The sequence below is a fragment of the Nicotiana attenuata genome, unplaced genomic scaffold, assembly GCF_001879085.1.
Source record: "Nicotiana attenuata strain UT unplaced genomic scaffold, NIATTr2, whole genome shotgun sequence".
Lineage (NCBI taxonomy): Eukaryota > Viridiplantae > Streptophyta > Magnoliopsida > Solanales > Solanaceae > Nicotiana > Nicotiana attenuata.
Genome location: NW_017674620.1, coordinates 61,991 through 84,629, shown reverse-complemented (window position 1 = coordinate 84,629; position 22,639 = coordinate 61,991). Strand labels below are relative to the sequence as shown.

General features: G+C 43.4%; 1 protein-coding gene across 2 annotated transcripts; it reads right to left on the bottom strand.

Annotated features, from left to right (window-relative positions):
* Window positions 1-8,109: 8,109 nt before the first annotated feature.
* Window positions 8,110-9,924, bottom strand: LOC109219017 (uncharacterized protein At4g22758-like). Of its 2 annotated transcripts, XM_019383417.1 has the most exons (3): window positions 9,633-9,924; window positions 9,262-9,538; window positions 8,110-8,509 (listed from the first exon to the last, which is right to left on the bottom strand). In XM_019383417.1, the coding sequence occupies exons 2-3, from the start codon at window positions 9,485-9,487 to the stop codon at window positions 8,334-8,336; spliced, it is 402 nt and encodes a 133-aa protein (XP_019238962.1). In that variant the 5' UTR covers window positions 9,488-9,538; window positions 9,633-9,924; the 3' UTR covers window positions 8,110-8,333. The 2 variants fall into 2 exon arrangements, with proteins under 2 accessions (XP_019238962.1, XP_019238961.1); XM_019383416.1 differs by having other exon boundaries at window positions 9,262-9,922.
* Window positions 9,925-22,639: the final 12,715 nt, after the last annotated feature.

Genomic DNA, 22,639 nt, shown 5'->3' with positions numbered 1-22,639 from the left:
AGGCAAAGGTGGCCATGCCTGGACTCCCTACCTACTGCACTTGAGATCACCAAAAGGTTCTGTGATTCAGAGGATGTGAATGAAGCCAGGGCTGTGCAGAAAAGTGAGATGAGGCCTGAGCACAAGGTGGTGTTTGAGTTGTCAACAAGTGCCTACTGCCCAGACAAGAGAGAAGACATACTGCAAACTACATGGACCTGGTTCTCATGGAGTGCCTTGAGAGAGGAAAGCAAATCAACTGGCCTGCCCTCATTGTCAAGTTGCTAGTCAGGGTCCTCAGTGGCTCCAAGGCCCATGCTACTCCATATGGCTTCATACTGACCACAGTTCTGGATAGGCTAAATGTGCCTTTGAAGAAATGGGAAATGGCATCAAGCAAGGAACATTTTGGCATTAAGACTCTTCTGGATTGTGACTATCCAGTCAGTGCCATCCCAGTTGAACCTGGTTCATCTCTGAAAACACCCATCAACAGCAAGGTTAGGACCTTGGTTCAGGAATGTGGAACTAAGGATGCTGAGATTGCTAGGCTCAAGGCTTGTGTGGCTGAATTGGAGATTGAGAGGGATGGCCTTAGAACTGAGCTAGCAAAAGAAAAGGAGAAGAGTGATGGAATCCTTCAGAATATGCTGAACCTTCTCCAGACTCAACCCTCTAGTTCCTCCAAGCCTTAGGTCTCCTAGCACCTGTCTTCTGAACCAGTCTAGTAACCCCAGTGACCCAGATTAGGGATATTTCTGTTTTTTCTCCTCATGCTTTGAAGGTTTTTCTTTCTTTTTGTGGACTGTTAATGACAACATATCATGATCAATGACAACAACTGTTTTATCTTGTTCTATGATGATTCTGATCTTGATAGTTTAAATATGTTTGTTGATTATTGATAATTGCACCATGTTTTCACTTGCAGTTGCCCCAGAGGCCATGAGTAATTTTTAAAATCTAGGATTCACATTAAGTATGCAACTTTTCGATGATGCCAAAAGGGGGAAGGATATTGTGTCTTTATACTACTATTCTTGAATAAGTGTATATTTATAACCTAATTAACCTAGGTCCTTGATGAAAAGAAAATCTAGTGTTGGTTAAGCTGAGTTCTTACAGGTCTTTTGATCAGTAAAAAGCACAGAGTTTGTCATCATCAAAAAGGGGGAATTTGTTGGCCCAAGAACAGGTGAAGTTTTGAAGAAGGACAAATGAACTCAGGCATGGACCAGGTCTATCATGTGAAGCACAGTGATGATCAATATACGCATGTGAGATGCACGTGAAGGAGATAAGTCTCATTGATCAAGCAGCAACATCTCCTGAATCTGATTGAAAAGGCTGCATAGTGGATAAGAGGAAAAAGTCTCCTTATGTGAAGAGAACACAATCCGGATAAAAGATAGTGTTGGAGTTTGTGTTGTTTAAGGACTCAACCTCGATGGAAGATCAAAAATTGAGTCTTAATCAAACTCAAATTACTAACTCATTAAATAACAGTGATTGTTCTCTTTTACAGGTATTGCACAAACGCAGAAGTAACACTAAATTGAGAGCAAAACAGCGAGGCAATTTTGCAAGCAATTTATGTGAGATTTGAGTGTGGATTCCTGAAGCTACTTAGACGAGATAGAAGAACCAATTCAATTGTGTCTTTCTTTTATTCTAGTTCAATTGTAGTAGGTAATTTAAACTTGTACCTTTCAGCTTTCATAGAAGCAATTGTATTAGGTACTTAGGGTGTTCAAGTTATATGATAACTTGAAGTTGTCGCAACAGTTGAGGCTGTGTGCTACAACGAGATTAGAGTTAATCCTTAGATTTACAAAGAGTTTTGTAAATGCTGTTTTGGCTCAGTGATTTTAGTGGAAGTTTGGGAAAATCCTACTGAGTAGTAGGTCGTGGTTTTTCACCTTTTGAGCCAGGTGTTTTCCACATATAAATATCTGTGTTCTTTATTTTATGTACTTATTATTCCGCAAACAGTAGAGTTAGTATACCTAGAAGAACCAGGTTCTTCTAGAGCGCAAAATTGGGTACCATACAAATCACCCCCCCCTCTTGTGTGGTATTGACGTATAAAACATCAAAATCCATGAGAGGAAAACTACTTCTTTTAGAAAACATACTTACTTAGTTCAACAAAAGGTCTTGACCAACAAAAAGAGCTTTTTCCACCAGTCTTTTAGGTCGGGCACCTTCTTTCTCTTTATTTCATTTCAGGAAGAAGAAAGGCGAAATTCTTCTATCCAGTTGATTGCTCTCCTCCGAGGCTCTTAGGGGTGAATTCAGATGTTCAGAGTAAGCTGGCATTTTTCTTTAATGTCACCTGAGAATGGTGTTCTGTGGAAGAGGCTTTGTGTATTGACTTGCAGATTTTTGATTTGCTTCATAGAATTAGAATGGTTGGTGGTATGGATGTGCGGACTTTTCTACCTGAGCGAAGGTCCTGGGAGCGTGCCCCACCAGGAGATTTGTATAAGTGTGACATGTTAATCACTTTATTGTTAAAGATTGAAACCAAGTATGGAGGTTATGGTAATATCGCAAATGCGAGAGTTTATGCCTGAGAGGCATTCTATTCCTTGGGCTGTAAACCGTGTGAGTTTGTTCCGGATTTGACGGCTGTTCTTATGTGTCATGGAAAAGGGTTATTGTGGATCCTTGAAAGATTATTCCCAGTACGGTATGATCAGAATCGGCTTGAGGTCCGTTGATGGGGCTAAATATGGATATGTGCTCTACACCAGGCTGGGTGTGTTAATTCAACATAGCATTTCTTATGGAGGAGTATTCTGGCATTGGATGTTATTTTTGTCGTCAGCTATTTCATGTAATACTCTATTATGCCATGTGGGTTATGAGACGGCTTGATTATTTGCACATGTGTTGAGGTCCCCGTAGCGGTGGTGTTATGTGAGCAAGATGGCTCTCGAGATGCAGATCATATATTGTACCTTAGTTGTGCTTGAGTTTCCTAGGGTATGGCGCTACCTGACTCCCCAGGATTTGTATTATGCACTTGGCGTGCTTGTGGTTGATATTCGGATATTTTGTGAGTAAAAGCGTTACGACTTGATGTGTGTTTTCTTTTGATTGTTATGAGCGGACCGGGTGGCACGCCGCCACGGGTATATTATTTGGACCAGGTGGCACGCTGCCACGGCTATGTTGTGTGGATCGGGTTGCACGCCACAACAGTGTCACATTGGATCAGGTTGCACGCTGCAACAATGAGATGTTAAGCACTGTCCCTTATATTTATTTTGTGTGTCCTGTTTCTTGCCTGTGAGAAAGGCTCATTGTATTTGATGTCTGTTTTATTCGTCACGCGGGCTGGATAATTCTTTTCTAGAGTTTGTTCTTCCTTATGTGTCATATTGAAGTATTAGCTTGTTGACGCAATGATGGTGTCATGTGAAATCTTAGATAGTGTTTGCAGTGGCTTATTGCCGGAGCAGCTTGTACTGGGTGAGACGAGGTTATTGGACTTGGGATTCAATGCGATCAGATTTATGAAGGGTATATTAAAGAGCAAGTATCGTTACTCAGTTTAGAATGAGGAAATGGTCCTTTTCAGGAAGAGAGACTTCATGATTTGCCGATTCGGCAGGTGGTTATTAGTTTCTACGCATATCTTTCGTCGTGGCGGTATTGCAAGAGTTGGATCAGGCTATTATGTGTTATGAGGTGTATTACGAGCATCAAATTCGTGAAATTGCAGTAATTATTGTTGGAGGACGTTATTATGGTCATGTGAATTATGCAGTGCATGGTGTGAATGTAGAAAAGGTGTGCGATCACGTTTGGTACAATGTGTGGTGATTGATACAGTGTTTGTATGTTAGAATCAGGCCTGGTAGGGAAATCTCGAGGTTAGGATTTCGTCCTAAGGCCTATTGACTAAATAAAAGGGAGAATCTTCAGACTGGCTCGAGCTAATGTGCTCAACCGAGTTGTGATGGCACGGGTAGGTGCACGAGGTGTTAAACAGTGATTTTGGACAACTCCGGAGCAGTTCTAGCACGTTCGAGGATGAATGTATGTTTAAGTGGGAGAGAATGTAACGATCCGACCAGTCATTTTGACTCTAGCATGTCATTCGGTGGTTTGAGGCCTTGAGTAGCTTCACTTTAGGTATTATGACTGGTATGCGTGGTCAGAATTGAATTTTGGAAAGTTCGGAGTTGATTTGGAAAGAAAGTTCTCACTTCGGAAGCTTTAAGTTAGAAAAATTGACTAAGGATTGGCTTTCGAGTAAACGGACTCGTAATCGGGATTTGAAGGTTCCAATAGGTTTGTATGATGATTTTGGACTTGGGCGTATGTTCGGATCGTGTTTTGGATGACCCGGGAGCGTTACGACGCTTATTGTGGAAAGTTGGCATTTTGGAAGATTTTCATGAATTTGGGTTGAAGTGTATTTCAATGTTATCAATGTCCATTTGGGATTCCGAGCCTGAGAATGGCTTCGTATGGTGATTCTGGTCTTAGGAGCTTGTCCGGATGTGGATTTGGAGGTCCGTAGTTCATTTCGGGGTCATTTGGCGAAAGTTGGAAATTTAAAGGTTTTTGGGAAGTTTGACCGGGAGTGGATTTTTGATATCGGGTACGGATTCCGATTTCGGAATTTGGAGTAGGTCCGTAATGTCAAATGTGACTTGTGTGCAAAATTTGAGGTCCATCAAACGTGATTTGATAGGTTTTGGCATCAAATGTGGAATTTGAAGTTCAATAGCTCATTAAGCTTGAATCGATGCGCAACTTGTAGATTTGATGTTGTTTGATGTGGTTTGAGGCTTCGACTAAGTTCAGACTACATTTTGGGACGTGTTAGTATAATTGGATGATGTCCCGAGGGCCTCCGGTGGATTGCTGATGGTTAACGAATTGTTTTTTTGACTTGAAGGAGAAGCCGAAGGATTCTACTTGCTGGTGCAACCGCTTTTGCGGAAGTTTCATCGCAGAAACGGCCCCGCAGAAGCGACGCAATGAATTGCAGAAGCAGCTAGGAGTGAATGGGGCAGAGGCCGCTGGTGCGAAGGTATTTCTGCACCTGCGTGATTGCAGATGCGGTCTTGGCAACGCAGAAGCGAACTGGGGAATCTGGGGGCATTCCCGCAGAAGCGGAACTTTTGCTGCACCCGCGGAATTGCAGAAGCGGTCCAGTGACCGCAGGTGCGAGGATCGCTGGGCAGTAGGCTTGCTTAAGTATGGGATTTGGTCATTTTTCTTCTCTCTTGGTTTGCACGAGTTTGGAGAGATTCAAGTGAAGATTTTCATCAAGCAACAGAAGGCAAGTGATTCCCACCTATTGAAAATTAAATACTTGGATTATATATAGATTTTAACATGGGAATTCATGGGAAATTAGTGAAAATTTGGAATTTTGAAGGAAAACCTAGAAGTTGATACTTTTGGATTTTGACCACGAAATTGGACATGAAATTTGGAATAAATTATATATTTGGGTTCATAGTGCTATGGGTAATGATTAACTTCAAAACTTTTCGGAATTCGGGCACGTAGGCCCGAGGGTGGCTTTATCGACTTTTTGAGCGGAGTTGGGAATTTGTCTAAATTGATTTGTTATGAGTATTAGAGTATATTTTTATTGGTTTGCACATTGTTTGACTAGTTTTGGAGCGAAGAGCATCGGGTTGAGTTGTTAGAAAAGCTTTGGAGCCGGTTATGGAACTTCGGAGTGATGTGAGTCTCTTTTTCTGACCTTGTAAGAGGGAATTAACCCCAGGGTGAATCGATCTAATATGTGCTTCTATTTGTGGGGGCTGTGTACACACGGGGTGACGAGAGTCCGTACGTAGCTGTTAGTTTAGGACCCAAATTATGTTATACTTGCGATGTTTGCACCCTACTTGTTAATTTAATTGCTTAAATCACATTGGAACTTGATAAAGAAATTGTAAAAAGTTAAATTTAACTTACTTGAATTTTGGACGGGTCACTTGACCGTTAACGACAATTGGTGCTCCTTTGAATATTGGCCTCTTAATAAATCTTGAATCAGTTGTTCATAAAGTATTTTTCCTTCTCCTGGAGCGGGCCGAACGCCTCGGTAGCAGATAGATGCATCTATGGTGCGTGCCGTTCGACCCTCGGTAGTGCACATTTTATATATTTGTATGTTAGATCGAGCCGTAAGACCTCGGCATAATTCATGCGTAAAAATTCTTGGAGTCCAATTATAATCGATATTGTTTCATTGGCTTGAAAGATTAATTTGTTAAATGATGAAATTTAATTTGGGATTTACTATCAGTAAAAGAATTATTTATGTATTTCTTGTTATTAAGTTTTCAGCTGTATTTACATAATCCATGCTCAATTATAATTTCGGTATTTTATTGTTAGCCCATAGTAATTGTCGAAGTCGACCCCTCGTCACTACTTCTTCGAGGTTAGGCTAGATACTTACTGGGTACGCGTTGATTTACGTACTCTTACTGCACTTGCTGCACATATTGTGCAGGTATACATATATGGTTCCGTTGGCCCTCTAGGTGCAGAGGCATGATTGTTGCGGGGACTTTATGGTGAGCTGCATTTCCTTGACGATCCGCAGCCTGCAGATTCTCCATGAGAGTTATTTATAGTCTCCTATCTAATGTATAATCCAGACAGATGTTGTATTTTATTATATTTCCTACTTGATGCTCATGCACTTGTGACACCGGGTTCTGGGGATTTCTGCTAGATGTTTAGTATGGTGGTTCACATAATTATTATTTTATCGCCATGTAGATTTTATTTCATATTATTTAATTAAATGGGAGTTATGATAAAAGTAATAAAATAAGTAAATAAATTAATATAATCGACATTGGCTTGCCTGACGACGACGTTAGGCGCCACCACAACCTATTATGAATTTTGGATCGTAACAACACACTTGCCTTAGTCATCGCTAAATCGCTAATGAAGAGGAAATGCATTAGAACCCTTGGAATGTAATATAAAATGGTCAATCATATCTTTAATGTGGTCAAAGAATTTTTTTCAGGGGTTGAGACTACTTTTTCTTTTTCTTTTATCAAATGAAAAGGTTCAAAGATTTGAGCAGTGCCAGTAATGTAGCCTAAGAAAGAAGAAAATTAAGAAAGACAGATTAAAAAAAGGATATTCTATTAAAAGTATATATCCAGAACCTCTAACTTTATATAGGTTTAAACCACCAGAAACTATTTCATGTAGGGATGGTTTTGATACACTCAGAATAAAGTAGTAATATCTGAAAATATACATTGAAGTTTGACGATTCGGTTATAATGCTAAAAAAATCAGTAAGTAAATGATGGTAAGATCAAATTATGTTCCATTTCGAATAAATCATGAGCTCCAAATTCACGCTTTCTTTTTAAGCCTCTGCTTTTAAAAAAGATTTTAAACTTTATCCCTCAAGCAAAATCGCTGGACCCTGGAGACCTCAATGAGTTCCCACCATCCCAAATTTCTTCTGAATATGCTTTGATTTTTAGCAAATCTTAGGCATGAGTCCTGTTCGTCAGGCGTGTTCGTGCCATACACACAAGGTGGATCTAAAGCCTAAGCGGTTCACCCAGTGCTTTCAGCACTAACTATGCATACATATATTATTATATTGGCAATGTATATAATTACTGAACATTTTCTAAATGTATATAGTAATGACAAAATGGATAAAAAACAGCTATCTATCCATATTATCCACTAAAAAATAGATTGGATAATGAACTTTTTAAAAACGGGTCAAATATGGATAAGAACCATATTATCCACTTAGAAAATAGATAACCAATGGATAACTAATGAGTTAAACTTTTATATTTTTAAAGACTCAAATTGGGGATTCCTCAAGTTTGGGAGACTAGGATTCTCCCAAATGAGATCATATTGAAGAAGCTATGAATAATATGGATACTCACGTTATCCGCCGATTAACCCATTTTCTATCTGTATTAAATATGACTCGGGTCGGATAATTTATCCGTTTTCGCATTACCGTTCCGCCCTGCCCCGCCTGTTTGCCCCCCTAGTCATATGCAAAAAGAACTTTAAATTGTGCATATAATCAATCGCAACCAAACTCTAATATCTCTAAATTTGGATTTCAACTGTGTCAAAATATAGGCCCAAGAAAAAAGAAAATATTCATTACAATGGCAGCCATGGATATGATGTTCGCTCTTAAAACCATTTGAGTTACATAAGGAATTGATGCATGTACACATCAATTATTAGTGTAGTTATATTATCATATTCATCACAACATACAAGTGGTCGAGAGCACAGAATGAACATATAATAGGCTTGATGAAACCACAAGTAACCAAGACACACAGGAAAGTGATTCAATGGGAATGAATCTTGAAGTTGAAGGATTTAGTGAGCCAAGCCTTCCACCCCTTTTTCCCATTCTGAGCAATCCCATTTGCCCTTCCTTCTGTCATCAGCGGCTGCTTTTGCTTCTTGCAAAGGATGAAATTCCTCACTCCTAGTGATCCTATCGGGTCTGATGGTCTCAGAGCTGAAAAATCAGTTCAGAGAAAACGTTGTCAATGCCCACAAATGTAAAAATTAAAGTAGTATTGAGTATTTAACATATAGTAAGTACAGGGCAGCCCGGTGCACAAAATAAATAAAGGACAGCTCAGTGAACGAAGCATCTCGCACAAGATACGGGGAAGGGCAACACCCTAAGCCCTAAGGGAGTGTGATGTAGCAGTTTACCCAAATGCAAGCATTAGTGGTTGAAAATATTTTAAGTAAGAAAAAAAAAAAAAAAACTAATAGGCACAATAATGTTGATTCTGTCGAATGAGGCTTCTAGCACCTACACAATCAACCGGTAGATTGGAGGTTGGAGTTGTGTGGAAGGTAAGAATGCATAGAAAATAAATGCAAGTTGTCCCTCATTTAATTTATTTAAACGATTAAATATATGTTACTTTAAAGTTTGAATTGAAAGGCAAACTTTTGACTGAAGTTAGCTAGAAAGGGTTGTTTCTGTTAAGATAGCTATGTCTTAACAAACATCTATAGGTATTACATGTCTTTTGTCTCCAAACTACACACAATAAGATTCTCTAAATCTTCTCTCTTCTGTTCTAAAAAAAACTCACACCAGCCGTATTCTTGTGCACATTCAAGTTTTGCTGAACTTAAATTTTGTTTGACTTTGTAATTACGAAACAAATTTCCATCATTCACCCATCAAAAACAACATACTAGGGATTAAAAAAAGAAAAGAAAAACAAAAGATTAAGATATATTGTGTACCATCAAGTCCAGCACTGGCTGGGTAAAAGAAGAAATCATTGACGTCAAAACCCAGAACTGGAAGTCGGCCCTCACGAGCATATTGTTTCAGAGCAGTGTCAATGACCACAGCAACCTTATCATTCTCACTCACTACAAATCTTAACGGCCCAGCACTTCCCAACACATTGACCGTGATCAAGAACCTAGTATTCTTTATTGGCTTCTGCAACGATTTCTTCTCCATGTCCTTTCTTTTTCTTTAGTTAAGAATTTCTTAGATTTTCAAGCTACAGAGCTGCAATTATTGAACGTAATAAGAAAAAAAAGATGGGATTATAAGTTTATATGAAAATTGATCTCAAGGATCAAGGCCAACACAGCGATAATACCAGACTTCTTTAACAGAGCCAAAGGAGAGGCAAAACGAGAAGTAAAGAACAGCGGGCATCAAAGTTTTGATGGTATCAACCATTCAAGACGTGAGGCGCTTTTGCTCAGGCTTCTGCAAATGAAGAAAAAAAGGCGTGGAGATGTGAAATAGGGAATAGTTGGAAAAGTTAACGTCAATTACGCAACCTTTGGGAGAGAAAAAGAAAAAAGGGAAGGCCTGTGCTTCTTGAAATGTGACTCTGGATTCTTGCTCTGTTTTTTGGGCAAATGCAATGCCTCTTCTTCTATTATATACTACTAGTATACAGGATTTAGGTCAAATACATTACTCCTATTTGTTAGTGTAAAGAATTTATACAAGATAGGTAAGCAATTTAATTGATTATAGCGGGTTATTACTTTATATTTCAGGTTACTATATATATTTGGTTTGTTTGAAGAGTAAGTACTTGCTACCGTATGTCAACTCAACCTAATAATACAAAAAAAATTGTACATTATCAGCAGAGGTGGACTCAGGAATTTAATGCGACGGGGCACAATATTCTGTTTAATCAGTGCCCTCTAAAGACTTTTAGCGTTAAGGGTGCCAAGTTGTTTACCGTGAAAATGGTAATGACAATTAAATTTGTTGATGAGATTCTAAAAAAACGTGATCTATTTTTATGCTAGTCGTGGAGCAGTCGATGCTCTGTGTGTGTAGTTTAAGGACGAGACGCGAGCTAGACTAAAGCAGTAATCGAACCGAGAGATAGCCGTTCGGGGCCTCGAGGTCGAGTCTCGAGCTCGGGCTCGAGCTATTGGGGGAAATCGGGGAAGGGCTAACAGATGCAATAATATTAAAGGAGGCTCTTTGTAGCCAATGATAAGCAATAAATAAGCAATGAATATGGAGCAAGTATGAAAATAATAACGTAGAACAACAACGTCGAGAGAGTATCTTAGAGAGAAAGAGAGAAAGTCATCATATATTTCATGTAGAGCTTTTGGAGCAACATCCGTCCCCTACAAAATAGTGAAAATCTCTTTTATATAGAAGGGGGAAACTTATACGGTAAGGAATCCATTAGCTGTAAAGGTGTGGAGATGGGACGGCTGGAAATGACGCCCCAAGTAGGGCTCAGAGTAGCCTGGCTATGCTTTGTCAGACTTAGCCGCGACAGATTTAGCCGCGTCTCGGGAACTCCTATTTCTTCTTTTGCCCCAATCAATATCTTCCCAAGGCCGGGTGCCGATGGGCCCCGAGGAAGAAGACTCGAGCGCATCTTTGCAGCCTCGAGGCTTTGGGTCGATCTTTCCGAAATGCTTAAAAGACGGGAAATCGGACCCTCTGATTTTGCCGTATATAGTTAGCCGCGTCTTGGGAACTTCCCATTTTCACTCTAGCCCCGACCGTCATCCCTTTAAGACCGGGTGTCGATGGGCTCTGAGGGAGAAGACTCGAGCGCATCTTTGCAGCTTTAAGGCTTCGAGGCGATCTTCCAAAATGCTTTAATGACGGGAAATTGGACCCTCCGATTTTGCCGTATACAGATAGTCTCCGCGTTTTCTAGCTCGAAGCGATAGGAAACGAATTTGAGCTTCTTCCTCTTCAAGTGTGTTTGTAATCAGCATCGATCGCGAGATGCCGGGGCGCGATACGCACGTAGCCCCTGAAAATTTCTGTATTGATTATGGCAACTGTTTGTCTTTTAGCCTTCTTTAATGCGTAAGCAGAGCTTTTATAAATACTCCCCTTTCCTCCTTTTTATTTTCTTTTAAATCATCTCACTTACAAACCCAGAAAAAGGCCTTCCCCTTCCTTGTTCTTGCAACTCTTCTTCTCCTTTCGGAATCTTCTAGTAATGATGAAAACTTCTGCCTCTGCTTCTCAGGAGGTCGCGGTTTCATCATCTTCGCTCTTATCTCAAGGTGAAGTGGCCACACCTCCCTGTGTTGAGGACTGTGTCCCTGGACCCTTTGCGATGACTTCTGATTTCAAGGTCGAAAGACCTTCCTCGAAGCCAGAGCGTTGTGAACCCGTGACTCGATATATCAGCTCGATAATGGACGTAGGGATGGTGAAAACCGACTGCCACTGGGGGGATACCGTGCTTGTGGAGGTTCCTGCCCAGGAAGAAGATATTACAGCATACAAGGCCGGCTTCTTGAGTGTGTACACCTATCCATTCACCTTAGGGCCGGTGGGGCCATCCTCGCCCCTGATCGACCCCGTGGTTCTCTATTTCTGTCTGCGGTATCAAGTAACCCTTGGCCAGGTTCATCTTTCGTTCTGGCGCGTGGTTTATATGATCAGGCGTTCCACAAACATAGTCGGGGAGATGCCCTTCACCCTCAACCACCTGCTCAGGATGTATAGATCTCGTCTTCTCCGTGAGGGTCTAATCAAGCTACGCTGTCGAGCCCCTAGGTCTCTCTTCGCCTGCACCGACGAACCTGGGAGTGGAGGATGGGTGAGCCGATTTGTTCGAGTAAGGACTTCCGACCTGATTCCGATGGAAAAGATACTGTTTCCTAAGAGGTGGAACGCGGGGCGTAAGTAGATGCGCTTTCTAGACCTCCTTTGCTTCTTTTTGACAATGTCTTTCCAAGCATCTAAGCTTTCTTCTCTTACCATTTCAGCCATAGAGACCTACTCTGGCGCGGTTCTGGATCTCCGAGATTGGGTCGGTCGCTTGTATTCGATCTGCCCATATGCCGAGCGAGTGTGGCGTGATTTATCCCGAGTTCGGTGGGAGGCCAAGGATCATGATAAGCTCCGAAACCTGCTGCGGCTGCATTATTTTATCCAAAATGCTACTTTTGCCGTCCCACATTTTTTGTATTTTGCCTCTGCATTTGTATAGGTCTGGGGGAGGCCCCGTTGGCGAAGGAAGTATTGTCTGCTGAGGGGAATGCCCCGGTGCCCGGCGAGAGGAAGAGAATGCAGGGGGATCCGCTAGGCGGGCCGCCGGAATTAAAGAAGGTTAAGGCGGAAAAGTCTGGGGTCGACCCGGCAGCCCTGACTCCGGAATTGCCGGAAACATTCGAGCTGAAGGTGAGGGGGAAAGTAGCTTCTCGGCGGCTCCCGAGGAGCATTTAAACTTGGCCGATCCCTGGACCGTAGGGATGGAGGCTTCTGAATCGGAGCTTGGTGCCGCTGTGGTTCAGCTCTGCGTCGGGGAGACCATGGACGGAGTATCAAGCGCTACTCCCGAGTTAGCGGGCGGCCATGATTCTCTTCGAGTCGAGGTGCTCTTGATAGGCAGTTCGGAGGGGCCTAGCTCCGAGGCCCTAGGTGAACGAGGGGTGGATCATTCCGACGCCATTGCCGTGATTGATTCTCCTTGGGGAATGGTTCTTCCATCTCGGGGTGTGCAGGACGGCCCACGTGAAGGGCTCCCCGATGTAGGGGTACCTGTCGGAAGCAGAGATGCATCGGACGCACTGCCGATAGCTCGTGGGGGAGTTCCTGAGGTCGATGCTTCACTTGTTTTTGACGAAATGGGCAGACTTTGTGAGAGGGTAACTTCCGTTAACTTTATCCGCCGCTCTGGGCTGCTTCCGATCTTTGGTTTTTTCTAACTTATTTTTTTTTGTGGCCTCAGGACAAAGCGCTTTATGGCCAGGTTTTCACCCGATACCAGGACGAGGCGACCCGTCGTGAGTGTGAGAAAGCCTCTCTTACCGAACAGGTCTATCCGTCTTCTGTTTATTATTTTCTGATTTTTGTTGGTTTCCAGTGCTTTAGCATCTCGTACCTACTTTGTGCAGTTTGAAAAGGAAAACGCTTTGCTGAAGGAGAAGCTTCAGGCCAGAGATGCCGAGATTTCCGAGCTTAGACGGTACGTAGGGGAGAGAGCTTCCGAGAGAGACACCCTCCAGGGGAAGGTGACTTCAATCGATCGTCAGCTCCGGGATGCAGAGGAGGACAACGATAAGTATAGAGGCCTCCATTCCGGGCTGGTAGCTGCACTTTCTAGGATCAAAGCCGAAGCTGAGGCACTTGTATCTTTGCATGGGGAGGAAGCCATCGCCGCAAGCGCCTGCGCGGAGAGGGCATCTGGGGAGGCTAGTCCGAGATCAACTCGAGCTGAGACCCGTGCTCGGTTGGAACCTTGAAAGCGGACCCCTGGAGGTGTGACGGGCGGCAGCTCAGGTGGGGCCGAGAATGAAGGTGAATCCTTGGAAAAGGAAGGCGCCGTTGGAAAAGGGTCGATTGAGGACTCGTAGTTATCGAGGTATGACCCTCGGCGGAGCCATCGAGGATGTAGGCCCGATGATGGATTTGGATCCGTCCATTTCCTTCCTCGTGTATTGTATTTTCGTATTTGCATATGTATGAAAGGAAACTTTGTGGCTTTGCTTCTTCCATTCCCTTTTCTGTTTTAAATTTGGACGGGTGATCCGGCTTCAAAGTTGGCAAGAATCCTTAGATTCCTGATACGGCCCTGGGGCTCTTACGCGTTTGGTCATTGCGACCTTTAGTGTAAGCAAACATTTGAGCACTTGTGCTTTTGCTCAACCTTTTCGAGTGAAGTCTCCGAGTCGGGTTTCGACTCGAGCTCACATATCTTTCAAGTTTTACGTAAGCTGGCAACAATGGCTCTTACGCTTTGCCCTTAGGCATATGTGTGGCCCTGAGGCTCGTTAGGCTGGCGACAATGGCTCTTACGCTTTGCCTTTAGGCATATGTGTGGCCCTGAGGCTCGTTAGGCTGGCGACAATGGCTCTTACGCATTGCCCTTAGGCATATGTGTGACCTTGAGGCTCGTTAGGCTAGAGACAATGGCTCTTACGCTTTGCCCTTAGGCATATGTAGGCTTTATTTTCCTCTCGTTAAGGACTTTTGCAATGATTTTGCTTGACCTGTTGTCGATTTGGGAAGAACCTCGATTTCCAGTCGTTAGTGGTGATGTTCGAGCACCTCGTAAGGTTTGGCTCGTAGGCTGAGTAGCTCGAAGCCTTATGATTTGGAGCTGACATGGTCGAAGCTCTTTTTCCTGTTGAGGGTAGCTTGTTTAACCGGTTCTTTTCGAAGTAGATTCGAAGTAATGGCTTATGATTTTGTAGCGACGGTCAGGCGTCCTCGAGTCGCGTTAGTTTGGCTGGTTCAGCCATATGACGGTAGTCATTTATGTTTTGCCGGAGCCATTTTTTTGATCCCGAGTATAGTAGTTTAGGCGTCTATATCGAGGGTATGCCTTTTTAGGGTTCTTACAAATTCGATATATATCCTGAACATCGAGATTGATTTTATGCCTATAATAAGGTCTTACAAAACTTTTCATGCCTTTTGAGGTCTTACAGTTTTTGTTGATACTTGATGCAAGTATGGTTCATGCCTTGCTTGAAGGTCTTACAGTTCGTGTTGTTGCTTTGTGCAAGTTTTTCAAGACCGAGTCTGCCCGCTCTGGGTCTTATGGCCTCGGGTTTTTTGCTGACTGGCGATTGGCAATAGTCTCCGAGTCATTGAGTTCTTTTTGGCTCGAGAGCCGTTACTCGTGAGCTCGGGATTGCCTCATTGAGGGCTTACGACTTTGGAGATTCCGACCCGGAGGCCGTGCTTATGCGGAGTTCTTTGGCGCCAGTCTCCGAGTACTCGGAACGCTTTCTTTTTGGAGATAGTTAATGATTTTTGTGCTGCCTCGTTGAGGGATTATTAGTCTGGAGTTTCGACCCTGAGGTCATGCGGATGCCGAATTATCGATGCCAGTCTCTGAGTATTCGGGACATTTTCTGATGGAGAAATCGTTCTAGCGAAAAACGCTGGGTTTTCCTTGGAGCATGAATCATTTTGGCAAAAAGTATTCTTTGATTATTCAACACTAGTACATGTGCCTCCGCCATCGGGGGCTCGGTTGTGCGGACACGGTTCATTCGATCGGTTGGCCCGGTACATCATCTTCTCATTGGGGTCCCGTTTGTCATTTCTTGGCTCTTCTGAGCGGATGATCTTCCGAAAGGATGTCCTTCGGCGTTCGTTATCGGCAGAAGAAGAGGCTTTGAAGACTTGTTGGATTCTCCTTAGGTAGCATATAGGTGTTGCCTCGTTAAAAACCTTGCCAGCAAAACCCTTTTGGGGACAAAATCTGGCCCGGGGGCATTTGCGGAGTTTTCAATTGGGCGTCCTAGCAATAATATCGCTTTAGCATTGATATGTTCCAGTTGTTCGAAAGCTGTTCGTCCTCCATGGTGCCGAGCTTGTAAGATCCTTTGCCCACTATTCCGAGGACGCGATATGGCCCTTCCCAGTTTTGTCCTAGTTTTCCTTCATTAGGATTTCCTGTGTTGAGAGTAACTTTCCTTAGGACCAAGTCTCCGACTCCGAAATACCGGAGGTTCGTTCGTCTGTTATAATACCTTTCGATTCTCTGTTTCTGGGCAGCCATTCGGATTAGCGAAGATTCTCGTTTTTCATCCAGTAGTTCAAGGGCCGTGGTCATGGCTTCGTTGTTCGAGCTCTCGGTAGCGTGTTGGAATCTGGCGCTCGGCTCCCCGACCTCCACTGGTATCTATGCTTCGGCGCCGTATACTAATGAGAAAGGTGTTTCGCTTGTGCTCGACTTTGAAGTCGTTCGGTATGCCCACAGTACCTCGGGTAACATTTCTCTCCACTTCCCCTTGGCGTTCTCCAGCTTCTTTTTTAAGTTTTGAATGATGGTCTTATTCATGGATTTGGCCTGGCCGTTTGCACATGGGTGGTAAGGCGTTGACATGATTCTCTTGATTTTATGGTCTTCAAAAAATTGTGTTACCTTGCTCCCAATGAACTGCCTCCCGTTATCGCATGTTATCTTGGAGGGGATTCCGAATCGGCACATAATGTGATCCCATATGAAGCTGATGACTTCCTTCTCTCTTATTTTTTCGAAGGCCTGCGCTTCCACCCACATCGAGAAATAGTCAGTCATAAATAAGATGAATTTAGCTTTACCTATTGCCGTTGGCAGGGGGCCGACGATGTCCATCCCCCATTTCATGAATGGCCTCGGTGACAAGACCAAGTGTAGTTGCTCGCCAGGCTGATGGATCATAGGAGCGAATCTCTAGCATTTGTCGCATTTTCGGATGAATTCTTTGGTGTCTTTTTCCAAGTTGTCCCAATAGTAGCCTGCTCGGATTACCTTTCGGACTAAGGAGTCGGCCCGGAATGATTTCCGTAAGTGCCCTCGTGAATTTCTCGGAGTACATAATCCGTGCCACCCAGCCCTAGACATACTGCTAGGGGGCCGTCGAAAGTTCTTCTGTACAAAGTCTCATTTTCATCGAGCAAGAAACGGGCTGCTTTGGTCCACAGGGCCCTTGATTCTTTTGGGTCCGAGGGCAGCTTCCCGTCCTTTAAATAATCAATATATTTATTCCTCCAGTCCCATGTTAGGCTGGTAGAATTAAACTCAGCATGATCCTCCTCGACCACCGATTTAGATAAATGAACAACGGCCCCGGGGAGTAGGTCTTCTTCTTCAACGGAAGATCCCAGATTTGCGAGGGCGTCGGCCTCGCTATTAAACATACGCCGCTTACCGCTATTTCAGACACGGCCAGGTAAAGATAGAGTGTTTCGTCCCCCTTTGGCGTATGCAGCAAGGGTTGTCACGCCCCAAAAGCGAGGGGCGCGACCGGCACTCGACCGGGTAGCCCCGGTCAAGCGGACCTGGGTGCCTTTCCTATCCCACGTGCTACCCCGTGTTTTCATTACTCATTAATCAAAGGGAATAGCCATTTATAATTAAAACACCTTTTTGTGAATTATACATAACATACATGGTTACTTAGCGTGGTTTACAAGTTATACTGCCCATATACAAAATACATAAGTACATAACCCACGTTTCCTGTCTACGGAGCCTCTAAGGATACAAAAGAGTTTTATAACACTTGTCGGTAACAAGGCTCCGACTATACCTTACACAAATACCAAAAATAAGACTCCGGGGAGAAAAGCGGCATGAGCCACGCAGGGCCCCGAGAGGAAAGGGGCTCACCAATTCAGCTGACGGGAAGAGAAGGAGTGCTACTGTCGGTGGACTGGAGTACCTGCTATAGATCCACCTACAATCATAACATGAATGTAGCGCCCCCGACAAAAGGGACGTCAGTACATTTGAATTGTACTGGTATGTATGAACAAACTTTACCCCAAGTAAACTCAAACAATACACAAGTAACGAACAGTAATAGAATCAACAATCAAATGCACATGAAAGTAACAACCAAATCCAAACAAGTTTCACAATCTCCCCTTTTCCTTTTTCAACATTATTTCATCACATCAATGATTTCACAACTTTCACATATGTTCATTTCAATAGTGATTTCGATCACTTTTCCACCCTTATTACCTCGGCCACCCTTATTACCTCGGCCACCCTTATCACCACAACCCACACCTTATTACTTCGTGTTGCGGAACGCAACCCGATCCTACCGAACAATCACATTTCACACAACAACAACAAATCACATTTCACACGACAACAACAACAAATCCCAAAGAATTTTCATAACCATCAATACCATTTCCATCGTATACAACAGCTCGCATACAATTTAAGTCACAACGATAATTGCCCACGACAAGTCACATACGATATTACCACAGTTGTTTCAATTGCATCAATCACGATTTCTTTCCATCATTTGTTACACAGCTTTTACCACATAAACACATTCACACACATACACTTGGTTTGTTGCCATTTACTTACACCATTATATCGGGAGACTCAACCAACAACGTTCAAGGCATATCAATCACAAGAATTCACAAATAGTTCACATAGGTATCACATACCAAATACTCGTAAACCAAACAAGGTGACTTTACAAAGGTCAAAGTTATCCATACATACCTGGAATCGAATTTTCCTTTTTACTTCTACTTCGGCTCACCAACAGCCTAGTACCGACAATCTAGTTCACAAGTTAACACATATATCTTAGAATTGAAGTTCACAATTACTACGCGAACTTATTTAGGTTATCAACCGCTCCTTTTGCAAGTCTATACTCCTACCCAATTCTTTTTACTAGATTGTAGGTATTAGAGAACATGCATGAATGTTTTCAACTTTTATTTTCAAGAATCAATGCATGAGAATCTCCTTTTGTTTAAATCTGAAAATCAATGAAAAAAAAGCTGGGTATTTTACCTGCAAGAAAGGAGATGAAGACAATTGATTGAAATTTCCCGGCCCGGGTGACTTTGAAGAATCAAATTGATGAAGGTAGGACTTTCTCTCTCAAGAACTCTCTCTTCCCTCTCTCTAGTTTGTTTAGAAAATATGTTAAAATGAGGGGTTGGGGTGTTTTATTAAAGAAGGGGTCGGGCTTAAAATTTAGAAAAAAAATAGGAGCCCCGAGTCAGGTATGCGATCGCATTTGCGATCGCAAAGAAGAAATGCGGCCCGCAGAATGGACCGCAAAAGTGCTCCAAGAATCTGATCCTACTGTCTGGGTTTGCGGCAGAAATGCGGTCCGCATACCCGTTCTGCGGTCGCATAATGCACCGCATAACTGCCCTTTACAAAATTCCAAGATGATTATGCGACGACTATGCGGTCCGCATATCAGTTATGCGATCGCATAATGTACCGCATTTTGACCTCAAATTTGTCTAACACACTGACTCACTTTGCGATAGAAATGTGGTCCGCATACTTGATTTGCGACCGCATTCTGGACCGCATAATAGCACTTTTCTGGAAAACTTTGATTCTTGATTTTTAAATGCTTAGATCAGTACAAAGGGTCCGAACCGCGGCGAGCAATTTTACACATTCCTAACACATACTCGGAACTGGGCACTACGAGTTACTAGGTTTTGAGTACAAATTTTCACGAGGCCTTACAAGGGTGGGCTGGTCAGATATCGTTTTAGTTCCTCTAAAGCGTGTTGGCATTCTGGGGTCCATTCAAAGTTGTTCTATCTCTTAAGCAAAGAGAAGAAATGATGGATTTTGTTTGATGATCTTGATATAAACCTGCCTAGAGCTGCTATCCGCCTGTTAGCCGTTGCACGACCTTTACATTGTTTACCGCCGTGATTTCTTCGATGGCCTTGATTTTGTCGGGGTTAATCTCGATTCCCCGGTTCGATACCATGAAGCCCAGGAATTTTCCCGAACCCACTCCAAAGGCACATTTCTCGGGGTTGAGCTTCATGTTGTAATTTCTGAGGATGTCACAAGTTTCATGCAAATGAGTCAAATGGTCCTCTGCGCGCAGGGACTTAACTAGCATGTCATCAATATATACTTCCATTGATTTTCCTACTTGATGGTCGAACATTTTATTAACTAGGAGTTGGTACGTTGCTCCCGTATTTTTTAGTCCGAAGGGTATTACATTATAACAATAGGTACCATACTTTGTGATGAACGAGGTTTTCTCCCTGTCCTCGGGGTTCATCTGGATCTGATTATACCCCGAGTAGGCGTCGAGAAAGGTGAGGGTCTCGTGGCCGGCCGTAGCGTCGATCAGACGATCGATGTTAGGCAGTGGGAAGGAATCTTTGGGACACGCCTTATTCAGGTCTTTATAATCTACGCACATTCTTAGCTTGTTTCCCTTTTTAGGTACTACTACTACATTGGCCAGCCATTCGGGTATTTTACCTCTCTAATGGATCCTATTTTAAGAAGTTTTGTTACCTTTTCTCTAATGTAAGCATGTTTTACCTCAGACTGTGGTCTTCTATTTTGCTTGACGGGTTTAAATTTGGGATCAACGCTCAGTTTGTGGGAGGTTATTTCTGGCGGAATTCCTGTCATATCTAAGCGAGACCAAGCGAAACAATCAATATTGTTAGTAAGAAATTGAATGAACCCTCTCCTGAGTTCGGGGGTTAGCCCGTTCCTTGATATACCTTACGGTGTGGGAGGTGTTCGACCAAAACGGCCTGCTCCAATTCGTCGACCGTTGACTTAGTTGCGTCTGATTCTTCGGGTGCGACGAAGGTTCGAGGGGTGGAGTAGTCTTATTCGTCGTCCTCGGGGGCCTGTATGTTCCCGGGCTCATCAGAAATCGGGCCAGTGGGGGTCGACATCTCGTGGCAAACCACGAACATTTCCTTCGCCGCCCGCTGTTCTCCATATATGGTTGTTACGCCGTCCTTTGTGGGAAATTTTATCATCTGGTGCAGGGTTGACGGTACTGCCCTCATGCTGTGTATCCAAGGCCTGCCGAGCAATGCATTGTACCTCATGTTGCCATTGATGACCTGGAATTTTATGTTTTGAATTGTTCCGGACGTGTCGATCGAGAGGGTGACCTCCCCTTTCGTTACCTCGCCGATCATGTTAAAGCCGTGGAGGATTCGAGAGGTGGCAGTAACTCAATCGAGCAGCCCAGTCGTCCTACCACCTCCGATCTGATTATATTGGCCGAACTGCCTGGGTCCACGAGCACACGTTTTATCTTAGTGTTGTTTGAAAGAAACGAGATCACCAATGCATCATTGTGCGGTTCTGTCATGGCATCGAGATCCTCTTCGCTGAACGCCAGGGTGTCTTCGGGCATGCGGTTTCGGGTCAGCCCCTCATCTGCGATGGATGTTCTCGTCCGCTTGAACATGGGCCTTGGGGGGCGTCAGTTCCTCCAATAATCATACGGACGTCGTGTTGAGGAATCTCTTCTTCTGCCCAGGTCGAGTTTTGCGGTGGAGCACTGACATCTGGGACAGCCATGTCCCTCACTTTGTGGTTTTTGTGGTTGCTGTTCTCAACTCTGTTCACTGAGCCAGACATTTTGACCTGTAATCAAAGATCTTGGACAAGAAGAAGTGTGAAACATAACTTGCGTTATGTGACGAAACTAGCAAGAAAATAATCACTATTATTTTTGGCCCCACGGTGGGTGCCAAACTGTTTACCGTAAAAATGATAATGACAATTAAATTTATTGATGGGATTCTAAAAATACGTGATCTATTTTTATGCTAGTCGTGGAGCAGTCGATGCTATGTGTGTGTAGTTTAAGGATGAGACGCGAGCTAGACTAAAGCAGTAATCGAACCGAGAGATAGCCTTTCGGGGCCTCGAGGTGGTCTATTTGGGGCCTCGAGGTCGAGTCTCAAGCTCGGGCTCGAGCTATCGGAGGAAATTGGGGAAGGTCTAACAGATGCAATAATATTAAAGGAGGCTCTTTGTAGCCAATGATAAGCAATAAATAAGCAATGAATATGGAGCATGTATGAAAATAATAAGGTAGAACAACAACGTCGAGAGAGTATCTTAGAGAGAAAGAGAGAGAATTATCATATATTTCATGTAGAACTTTTGGAGCAACACCCGTCCCCTACAAAATAGTGAAAATCTCCTTTATATAGAAGGGGTAAACTTATACGGTAAGGAATCCGTTAGCTGTAAAGGTGTGGAGATGGGACGGCTGAAAATGACGCCCCGAGTAGGGCTCAGAGTAGCCTGGCTATGCTTTGTCAGACTTAGCCGCGACAGATTTAGCCGCATCTCGGGAACTCCTATTTCTGCTTTTGCCCCGATCAATATCCTCCCAAGGCCGATGCCGATGGGCCCCGAGGAAGAAGACTTGAGCGCATCTTTGCAGCCTCGAGGCTTTGGGTCGATCTTTCCGAAATGCTTAAAAGACGGGAAATCGGACCCTCCGATTTTGCCGTATACAGTTAGCCGCGTCTTGGGAACTTCCCATTTTCACTCTAGCTCCGACCGTCATCCTCTTAAGACCGGGTGTCGATGGGCTCCGAGGGAGAAGACTCGAGCGCATCTTTGCAGCTTCGAGGCGATCTTCCAAAATGCTTTAATGACGGGAAATTGGACCCTCCGATTTTGCCGTATACACAAGTAATTTAAATTAATCATTTTCAAGGTATATACATATACATATACTAGATTTCTGGCAAAACTTACGGGGTCCAGTGACCCCTCAACCTAAGCCATAGGTCTGCCTCTGATTACAGTGCATGTACAAATACTACTAGACAGCGTATGACAAGTTCATGTATTCCAACCAAATTTATGCTTACAATTGAAGAATAAAGAGAAAAGCT